Source organism: Setaria viridis, chromosome 3, assembly GCF_005286985.2.
Source record: "Setaria viridis chromosome 3, Setaria_viridis_v4.0, whole genome shotgun sequence".
NCBI lineage: Eukaryota > Viridiplantae > Streptophyta > Magnoliopsida > Poales > Poaceae > Setaria > Setaria viridis.
In genome coordinates, this window is record NC_048265.2 from 49350339 (window position 1) to 49360596 (window position 10258).

The 10258-nt window shown below is 42.2% G+C and overlaps 2 protein-coding genes across 3 annotated transcripts; one reads left to right on the top strand and one right to left on the bottom strand.

Moving 5' to 3' along the window:
• The first annotated feature begins 1279 nt into the window (after positions 1-1279).
• LOC117848281 (uncharacterized) lies at positions 1280-4276 on the top strand. Its single transcript, XM_034729623.2, has 2 exons — positions 1280-1525; positions 3119-4276. The coding sequence occupies exons 1-2, from the start codon at positions 1454-1456 to the stop codon at positions 3983-3985; spliced, it is 939 nt and encodes a 312-aa protein (XP_034585514.1). The 5' UTR covers positions 1280-1453; the 3' UTR covers positions 3986-4276.
• Positions 4277-5303: 1027 nt separating this feature from the next.
• LOC117848280 (cysteine synthase) lies at positions 5304-9718 on the bottom strand. 2 transcript variants are annotated; one of them, XM_034729621.2, is made up of 11 exons: positions 9614-9718; positions 9457-9513; positions 9231-9340; positions 8888-8945; positions 7628-7891; positions 7396-7533; positions 7249-7300; positions 6766-6845; positions 6231-6290; positions 6016-6096; positions 5304-5639 (listed from the first exon to the last, which is right to left on the bottom strand). In XM_034729621.2, exons 2-11 carry the CDS (start codon positions 9499-9501, stop codon positions 5547-5549), a joined length of 981 nt encoding a protein of 326 aa, XP_034585512.1. In that variant the 5' UTR covers positions 9502-9513; positions 9614-9718; the 3' UTR covers positions 5304-5546. The 2 variants fall into 2 exon arrangements, with proteins under 2 accessions (XP_034585512.1, XP_034585513.1); XM_034729622.2 differs by having other exon boundaries at positions 9610-9709.
• Positions 9719-10258: the final 540 nt, after the last annotated feature.

Here is a 10258-nt window from a genome sequence, read left to right on the forward strand (position 1 = left end):
TTCTTTTTTCTTTTTTTGAAAGACATATCTTCTTTTTTTTCATTCATTGATTCATTCACCTTATATAGTTGATAGTATTGATATTCCTAGGAATTTGATTTGTTGTCATGGTAGGATGCTTCACCACTAAAGAAATAGGATTGCATTTTCCGAATATAAATTTTTCATGAAAACATAACACCACATTTATAAGAAAAAAACAAAACTGCATCTTCTTTGATGGAACTTCATATTTTGCCCCCAAAATCACCTTCAAACATATAGTTTAAGCTTGATAGATATATGTATGTCTATGGTATTTCAAAGAGAATTGTTGCATATACGTATATTTTGCCCAACATAAATTGAAATTGATATACGCATGTCTACAATTAGAGCTAGACCGCGAGCCAACACTCACGAGGTGGCTCGGCTTGTTTGTAGCTCGGCTCGATCAATTTTTTAACGAGTCGAACAACTATTTTTGCTCGTTTTGTAACGAGCTAGCCCGCGAGCTATCCAACATAGGAAGCCAAGCCTAGCTGTTGAAGCCAAGCCAAGCCAGTAGAGGTGCTCCATGGTGAATTTTAGTGTTTGAAACTTATAATTATTTTTTTTATATTTTATATATGTTGAGATGTTATCCTAAATTTACATCCAGCTCACGAGCCTAACGAGCTGGCTCGAGCTACTAACGAGCTGAGCTAAGCCAGCCTTTTTGCTTGTTTTGTTAACGAGTTGAGCCGAGTTAGCTCGGCATCCAGCCCTATCTACAATATTTGCATATGTTTTTCACCATTAATTGCAATCGATAGACACATGTCATGAACAGCTTCTTCTTTTTTCTATCTATATTAATTTATTTGACTGTGATATTTAGAATCACCTTAATATATTTGACTGTGATATTTAGAATCACCTAAGATTTTGATTTGGATTGTCGTATAGGGTGCTTCACCCTAAGGAATACTACCTTTTAGAATATAGGTATTTTCAAAAAAAAAGAAAAGAAAAGGCAAACACCAATTTTTCCAACAAAAATCTGTTCCCTCATGGAACTTCCTCTTTTACCCTAAAATTCACTTCCAAGATAACCTTTAAGCATGACAAAAAATCTCCAAACTCAAACTTTGATATAACCGACCCAGAAAAGCATGAAGCACGAAACCTAGAGACGAAGCAAGAAAAAGGTGTAAAAAGGGACCCAAAAAGAAAAAGAATTTCCATTTGTAGCCCTTTCACAGCTGTTGCCTACAAAAACCAAGAAACGCGGCGGCTTCCCATAAAACCCCCCCAAATCGCTCCGAAACAAAAAACAAAAGCCTCCCGAAATCCCCTCACCTACTCTTCCTCCCTCCTCCGCCTTCCTCTCCCTCCCAACTCCCTCTGGGCAGCGCCGCCTCCCCGGCGGTTGCCTGCCTGCCGTTCCGGCTCCGGCATCTCCTGCTCCCTCCCGCCGCCGCGCCCCCCCGTCATGGACGTGCACTCGGCGAATGCGGCCGCCGACTCCCTCGGGGACCTGTTCCCGCACCAGGCCGCCGCCTTGGTCAGTTTCTTGGCCGCCTCCCCTCCCCGCTAGAGCTTCTCGTGCCTTGTTGGTCGGGGATTTTTTTCCGAGTATTTTCGTTCTAGGGTTTTGTTTCGCCAAGAACTGGGGTTTTCGGTGTTCTTTCTTGGAAGAAAGGAATTGGAATAGGGCGCGTTCTTCTTTCTTGGTTCTTGCGCTCAAGAACCCTGGGTTTAGGCGCAACCTGTTCAAGAATTTTGGGGTCTATTGTGCGGTTTCTTGAGGTTGTTGTTCGCGGAAAACCTAGGCCCTGGTGTTCTTCCCGTGGTTGCAATTTTGGCTTGCATGTTTGGGGAAGAAACGGTTCCTTCGTCTCTAGGCCGTTAACTGCTTTAATCCTCATTTTGGAACAGTTTCCCCGCGCTTTGTTTAATTTTCGCTCATGTTGGACGGTTTCTTTCGTTCTGATAGAAGAAATTTACCGTGCAATTCAACTGTTCTTTCTATAAAGAACTGTCACGGCCCCTGAAAACAAAAGCAGCTTTCTGGGGAAGAACTATTCCATCAGGGCAATCGAGCAATTTTGCGGCCTTATTATTTTTCGCTAGGGTTTACGCGGTGTTCATCAAATTCTGGCGATTGAGCAATGGAAAGCTGTCCTTTTTTGGCTGTTTCTTCGTTGTGAGGTCATGTAAAAGAAGAAGGGGGGCAAATGTGTGATGTTGCTGTTGTGACTTTTATTGTTGATGTGCATATGTTCCTTCCCTCCTGTCATGGTCGTTGCTCAAGTGCAACCATTGTTTAAAACTCTTTAGTCCCTGTGCTATGATGCTTATGCGAGATTGCGATGGCGATATTTTGGTTATGTGTCAATTCGAGTGGAAACTTTACCACTGGAGACAATGACAGTGGTTTCTTTGAGAATTATTCACTTTTGGGTGGAATTCTGAAGTTGTAGAATTAAGGAGATACCTTTTTTTTCTTTCCTGCTCCCCCATTTCAGAATTCATCACATTTTTCTGTTTACAAAACACGGTTTGAGGTTTTCATTTAGTCCAGTCTGTTTCTAGCATTTACGGCTATTCATTGTATTGTGTGCCAACTGTAGTACTTAATTAGATTGTAATAACTGAGAAACTGCCATAGTTGTTTCTGTTCATGGCACAGCCACAATTGTAAGTGCAGGACTTCTCTGTTCAAATAGCTTGTTCTGCAAATTTGTTTTCCATTAATCCCTAGATGCTCCTAATGCTAAATACTTCATTCATGATATCAGCTACAAGAATTTGATCTATGTTAGTTTTTTCATCAGAAATGTGTTGGAGAGGAGAAAATGATAACTCAATATTTCAATTCTTCTGTCTGGAAGCCATATATAGGAATAATCCCAAGCTGAGCATTTTACACTTGTTTATATGTTCTATAACTAGAAATTCTCCTCATGTGTTTATCTATCCTATCAGATTTTTGCTTGCGCCAAGCCAACAATATAGAACCAGAACTTTGTAAAATTGAAGTTACTTTAAAGCTATGTAACGTTGAATTCTGGAATGACTATTATCTATAGATAGTAATTCTGACCACTGCATTCTTACTAACTGTTTCCACTCCATGCTATTTTTTACTTTTCAGGAGAGTGATGAGAGCAACCTAGAGTGGCTCTCTGGCTATGTAGAGGACTGTTTTTCTAGCTCAACATCCTACACAAATCCTGTCTTCGCAAGACCTGCTCCTACAATGGCAAACCAAGGTGCTGGAAAACCGAAGTTACCACCACCTCCGCCTTCCAATGGCAGGAGAAAGAGAAGGAGCCTGGCCTCTGTTATGGGCAACGACGATGATCAACAGTATATCATCCCATTGTATGTTGAGCCTCCGCTACTCCTAATTGATCAGAAACATTGGATGGCTGAGAGTGAGCTGATACTACCCAAGAAAGACAAAGACCAAGAAGTTTGCCAGCAACAAGAACAAGAACAGGAGGAAGAGAAGTGTGAAAAGGGTGCATTGGTGCCCCGACAAGAGCGGCTGGTGAAGAGGTGTAGCAATTGTTTGTCCTGCGAAACACCGAGATGGAGGAATGGTCCATCAGGGATTCAGATGCTGTGCAATGCGTGTGGCCTGAGGCTTAAGCCAGAGAACAGGTTCGCCACCATTTCTGAGGAGCATTATAGCCAAGAAACCAAGAAAGAACAAGAGCCAGGAAAACGGCTAGATAAGAAGAAGAAGATGATCAAGAAGACATATGTGAGTAAGGAGCTTTCATCGGAGCAGGCAGAGAAGAGGTGCACCCATTGCATGTCCTCCAAGACCCCACAGTGGAGGAGCGGTCCGTTGGGTCCAAAGACCCTATGCAATGCCTGCGGTGTGAGGTACAAGTCCGGCAGGCTGCTGCCGGAGTATAGACCTGCCAACAGCCCAACTTTTGTTAGTTGCTTGCACTCCAACTCTCACAAGAAGGTCATGCAGATGCGGCAGGCCATTGCATACAAGGAGTGAACAATGGCCAAGAATTTCTCCTCAATCTGTTGCATTGGAAGCGTAGGTCTCTTAGATTGTAGTTTAGTTGGTGCTCAGAAGATGAGAGCAGAGTCTGGTTAGTAGGCCTCTTTATTAGCTCTAGCAGTGTCCTGGTTGAGAAACCAATTTGTTAGGTGTTTTAGATGTTGGATTCGATACCATCTGGTGGTTGCTGCGATATTATCCTGAATTGTGCTATGTTTCTTGGCCCTCTCTGGATTGTTTGCAAGGATGAAATTGAGCAGCCTCTCAAATTGTTTTCTTGCATCAGATCCATGCTTGGGAATGGTTACCCCTAGTATGTCATATCTTGTGCAGAAGTCTTGCTAGAGAAGAGAAGCATGAACTGCAAGGCACATCATAGACCTGGTAGTTGAAGCCTTGTGCTGTGTATGCTCCATATCATTTTTGGTAGCTGAAGTTAAATGTAAATATAACTGTGTTTTGGAAGCCCATAAGTTCCTGCTAGATTTGGGAATGTACATTGCCTAGCGCAATCTCGTCCCATATGAATGGCCTTTCTAGCAGCAAGACCTTCAGGTGTAGTTCAATGCTTTGAACCAATGGCTTGCAAGTTTAAGTCCCAGCAGGTTCAGAACACAAAGATATCTGTTTATTGCGCTGCTTTTGGGGTTAGATAGCAGAGACAAGTTCATCCTGTTCACTCATTATGATAGGTGCCTTTTCACCTTTTTTGCTGCGCATGGAAGGCATGTCTTTTAGGTCAATTGCAACAATGGCTTATGAGACATAAAGTACCATGCCAACAAAGCATCGTCATCACCCCGGTGATGAATTGAAGCTAGGGACTAGGACTGTCCGTACAAGCACCAAACAAAACCCTAGCTTGCATTTTTGACGGTGGGCATGCTATTGCTACTCCAACTCCAGGTCCAGGGCACCAACGATACGTTCTGACGACTTGCTTTGGTCAAGTCTCTGTGGCTGCAAGAACATGGTTGCAGTAACTGGTGCTGCAACGCTCATGTTGATGGCTGTACGTACTCTGTTCTGGCACTGCCTACAGACTACAGTGCAGGCAGTACAGTAGTGACTCTGCAACGCATGAGCATAGCCCTGCAGCATTACATACACCTTTTTGACTTTGTTGGGCACTCTTGGCCGTTTTTAACCTGTTACTGCTGCTGCAGCAAGGACTAAGCACATCAATGTCCTTCAGTACTGTGTATTCTTCAATGCAATTCTGGGATGAAAATTTTCAACTAATTCAACAATTTGGCACGTCTTAGACGAGTTCATTGTTGCAGGATTTCCACAAGAAATCTACAAACAAGGATTCAGGCATGAAACACACTGTAACGCTTTATTTCACACTGGCTGATGCGATATACAGAACAGGGAGAATGTCCAACTGTAAACAGAAGTCTCAAACGATGTTATTCTTCAATGAACATGGCCACACTGAACTGGACATCGACAGACAGATGTATGCTTTAATTAGCAAAAGTAAGAGGCACCGAATCTTTATTTCAGTGAAAATGGAGACCCTCTCTCAAAATAGCTGCTGGAATTGTGTGCTCTAGGGCTCGACCACCATGCTCTCCGCTTCCTTCTTGATGGACTGGAAAAGCACCGACGAGAGGTAGCGCTCACCAAAGCTTGGGAACACGACCTACATATAGGAAATAACGTCAAGATTTTGAAATAATATTTCAAGACTAGGATGCTCACCATAGGATGCAAATGTGAACCACAGTCCATAGTAATGGGACACTATCTAAACTGCTGCAAGTAAAATCTTCCCTTCAATTATTGAAGCATTTTAGTTTCATATTTCATTTGTCTGCCACACGAATTGAGAAGTACATATGTTGCATGGGCAAATTTTGTTTGTCTTCCTATAGGGCAATAATGTTCAAATGTAGAGTAGATGTGTTCATTTGTGTTTCATTAATGATCAGATAAATTTCCATAACTGACCCATGCAATTGAAAGAGCTGTAAACCTACAAGTGCTAGAAATTCATGGGGAGGAGATGTAACACTTACAACAAATAGCTTTCCGGCATTTTCAGGCCTCTTAGCAAGCGTAATGGCTGCAGCCGCAGCTGCACCAGAAGAGATTCCAACCTACAAAAATTGACATCATCAATGGCCAAGGCATGCAAACACCATCTTAATGATCCAGAAGTAGAGAGGCTCAAAGAAACAATGAGAGCACTAGTTCTGAATTATAATAAGTAAATTTCAGACAAAAGACTTACCAGCAACCCTTCTTTCAATGCAAGAGCCTTTGCAGTCTCAATAGCTTCATCGCTTGAAACCTGGGAAACAATTGAAGGCACAAAAAGGTGATGCCATGGTAGAAGGTGAATTAAAAGACACACGAGTGCGTGAAAATGTGGATCAACCACAAACTTCTGTTAATGGTTGGGGTTGGGGGAGGAGTAGGGTACTGTAACCAAAATGAGTAAAAAAATAGTGTGCTTGTTTACGCATTTCATCTGATCCCAGAAATAGGTCTCTAACGACATTAACATGGTCTCCAATTTAACACTTGATTAATTATATCAAAATATATCGTTTCAAGTAGAAATGGTTGCATATTCTGAAAATGTTTTTCGTGATGAATCTAGCAGCACCAATCTTATAAAGTGATACCAATCTATATGGTTCTTTCTTTAGATATTGATAATCAAAGCTAAAAAGGTTGAATCAACAATCTCAAATGGACTTAAATACTTGAGATCAGAGTTAATATGTCCTTTCTACGATCCAATTTAATAGAGGAGAACATACTTGCAGAGTTTCATCAATGAGGTCGACATCCAAGACCCCAGGAATAAAACCAGCTCCAATTCCTTGAATCTTGTGTGGCCCTGCATTATGGGCATTTAATCTAAATGAGTCCAAAACAAGCAGCATCAAGAATATTTTGTTAGTGCAAAATGGTTCCAAGGTTATCTTTACTTGTATTGTTGAACCAAAACATAAGCTTCCTTACAAGTTCACATCACCTATTAGCCATCTGATAATTATTTCAAACACATCTATCCAAATAGCACCTTTTAAATCTCCATTTACAAAAAATATTTCACATGACCAAGTCCTAACCAATGCAAATGATAAAAGGGAAACTCTTATGGATTTTTCCTCAGATAATGGTAATTGTGGGAAACTTAAAAGCAGAGTACTATTAGCAGTGTAACACTTATAACTCAAAAATGATAATAAAACTATGTTCTTTGGAACAGAGGAATATATTCAAGATGCAAACTTTACCAGGTTTTCCACCATTTAAAATAGCACTCTCTACTGGCTCCACACCATAGAGCTAACATAAAGATAAACAAATAAAATCAGATACTTTGTTTCATAAAGGAAACAAATGCAATTATTATATAAGCTAAAACTGCCATGCATACTTACCTTGACATTAGGATTTTGCTCCCTGAGGTATCGGCCAGTTCCAGTTATGGTTCCTCCTGTCCCAATACCAGATACAAGGCCGTCAATTTTTCCTGCTGTAGCTTTCCAGATTTCAGGCCCCGTGGTCTCATAATGAATCTGCATAACATATTTCAGCATGAGATATCAGAAAGTAGATATCAATAAGAGCAACAGCATCTTCCCCAAATATAAATGCTATATTATGCTGCACCTTTGGGTTAGCAGGATTTTCAAATTGTTGAAGGATGTATGAGTTGGGTGTCTTTGCTTGAATCTCTTCCGCCTTTTTGACAGCTCCTTTCATTCCCAGGAGTGGGTCAGTAAGGACCAGTTCAGCACCAAAAGCCTTCAATATGATTCTCCTCTCCATGCTCATGGAAGCAGGCATCGTGAGTATAAGTTTGTAACCCTTGGCAGCAGCCATAAAGGCAAGTCCAATTCCTGTATTGCCGCTAGTTGGTTCAATCAGCACACTCTGGCAACAATTTACATGGAAAGCAAAATATTAGTAAATCCAATATTAACATTCTGGAATTTATACGAATATAGATTTAAAAGAAGTTCACTGAAAGTCATGACAACCCCATAATTGAATTCCCTTGCCGCTATGGAGATTCAGTTAAACTATTTCTAAAACAAGGAAACAACTATTTTTAATCTTATAAATGGTCAAAATTAGATAGACACTTCAGTAGCTGATACTAGCACCATCGAAGCCAAACAAATGGCTTCAGTTTAGTGCTGGATCAATTGAAAATGCTATGTGTAAGATGGAATTAACAAGGCCAGGTTAGGCACAAGCAATAATCATTAGGACATTTCAGCTGCAGAATAATGCTAATGGGATTCTCCATCGAGGACTAGGACAGCTACGCTATTGTAGGATGGGGAGGGAGCCATAGGATGGGGAGGGAGCCATCCAACAACTGTACGTTATGAACTTATAATCATGCAGTCGAATGGAGAGAAATAAAAACTGCTTTGCCCTCATCTAAGATGATCTGTAAAGCTTTTTTCTTGTGCTTAAATATATACTGACCAAAGCACTATGTTAATGATGTAAACGCTGCACTATATAACGGTTGAAGACTAGTGACACCAATTTATTTATTGTGCCTTCACCACATTACAGATCAGAGCAAATACTTTTAACTTAAGCATCTGCTCCATTCAGATACTACTAGGCACGAAAGAATGCAGAATATATTAATCCCATAGTCTACTTCACAAAATAACAACCACCAGATATGGAACATGCAGACCAGCACATTAGATGACTTTCTTATGCAGACTAGATCTGTCAAAATGAAAAATGGAGGAGCACATGCTTCTGGATTTGATGGTATAAGAATTAGTATTCCTATCCAACATACATGTCTGAGCTAAGGCAATGGACAGTGTGCAAATCAAGAAAACAAGTTATTTCCCTTGGAACAACAAAGGAAATGCTCCAAAAGGTTCAGTCACCCACCGTGCCTGGAGTGATGAGGCCCTTCTCCTCTGCGTCGGTGATCATGCTGTAGCCAATCCTGCACAAAAACAACGACACACAGCGTGAGTTTTTAGCTGAAGGTCCTGAAGGTAAAGGAAGAACAAAGCCTTACAACCACAAAGCACCTAATTGACAGAAATATACTCAAATGATAAGGAAAAACTTGAAATTCTACTCAAGTAAACCATCGATCTGAAGTCGCGACAAAAAAAAAAACTTCAGTCAGCAGAAAGAACCGATCTGTTTCACATAATCCATCACCCGTTGTACAGTAAAAAGGATAAGGAGTGAGAAAGCTTTGTAGAAGAAGAGAAGAGCCCACCTATCCTTGACGCTGGAGCAGGGCTCCATGGACTCGAGCTTGGCGGCGACGCGGCCGACGCACCCATTGGTCACCTTGTTGAGGTACACCAGCGGCGTGTTCCCGATCAACTGCGCATCACAAAAGATTCAGTTTTTACGGACGGGCCACACACAAACACCAGCCAAATCCCCGCCCACAAGAAGCCGGCGGAAATCGAGCGGAAATGGACGGGGTGGGTGCTCACCTCGGTGACATCCTTGGCGATCGACGGCGACGAGGCCTCTCCCATTGGGTCACGCAGCTGAAAAATCCAAGGAAAAAAAGGATAAATCTTTAGTCCTAAATAGATAGCACAATCGGTTTCTCCACCAATTGGCGGGGATAGCAAGAGGAAAACCTACGGATTTGGCGCAGGAATCCTTTTGCTGCGGGGGGAGGAGAGGGGGTTTTCTGGAACCGGCGGCTGTTGTTGGAGTGGGAAGCCGCTGGAGGGGTGGCGGCTTTATGCAGGCGAGGCTGGGGAGAAGAGGAGGGGGTCCGCGTGGTAGAAAGAAGACCCGGTTCACGGTAGACTTTGTCACTGAAGGTGGGGCCTTCCAAGGAGGTGCCTCCGATATCTGGTGCACCTAGTCCGTCGACGGCTGGGGGACGGAGGACACGGCGTTCGTTGAACCTGGACGGCGTTCACGGAGATGAGCATACGGAGAGCAGCCGGAGTTGGCGGTTGGCGCCGGCGGCGTTACCCTGGTCCAAGCCATGGAGGAGTGCGCCACACACGCATGCTACACCCAGCAATGCAAGTACGATGCTGGATTTAAATAAGTTTGGAGCTTTGAATTCCTTGTGTTCTAGATGATGCAATAGAAAATTAGGAGATGACTACTTGTTTTTAGAGTTTTAAAATTATCAACACGTCGATATCTCATTTCTCAGGTAGGGTGGTGGGCCTAACAATTTGGACGTGTATGAATAATTATTAAATTTTTTTGTGTGCGAGGTAGACATGACCAAACCAACGATAAAACTCTGCCACTAGCCACAATATT

Bases quoted from the DNA above. Each gene is read 5' to 3' on its own strand.
- LOC117848281 (XM_034729623.2), top strand. From the start codon at position 1,454: ATGGACGTGCACTCGGCGAATGCGGCCGCCGACTCCCTCGGGGACCTG. The intron at 1,526-3,118 runs GTCAGTTTCTTG...TTTACTTTTCAG, and splicing joins CGCACCAGGCCGCCGCCTTG to GAGAGTGATGAGAGCAACCT.
- LOC117848280 (XM_034729621.2), bottom strand. From the start codon at position 9,501: ATGGGAGAGGCCTCGTCGCCGTCGATCGCCAAGGATGTCACCGAG. The intron at 7,892-8,887 runs GTGGGTGACTGA...AATTGTTGCCAG, and splicing joins GCCTCATCACTCCAGGCACG to AGTGTGCTGATTGAACCAAC. The intron at 6,846-7,248 runs GTAAAGTTTGCA...CCCATAATGCAG, and splicing joins TTTAAATGGTGGAAAACCTG to GGCCACACAAGATTCAAGGA.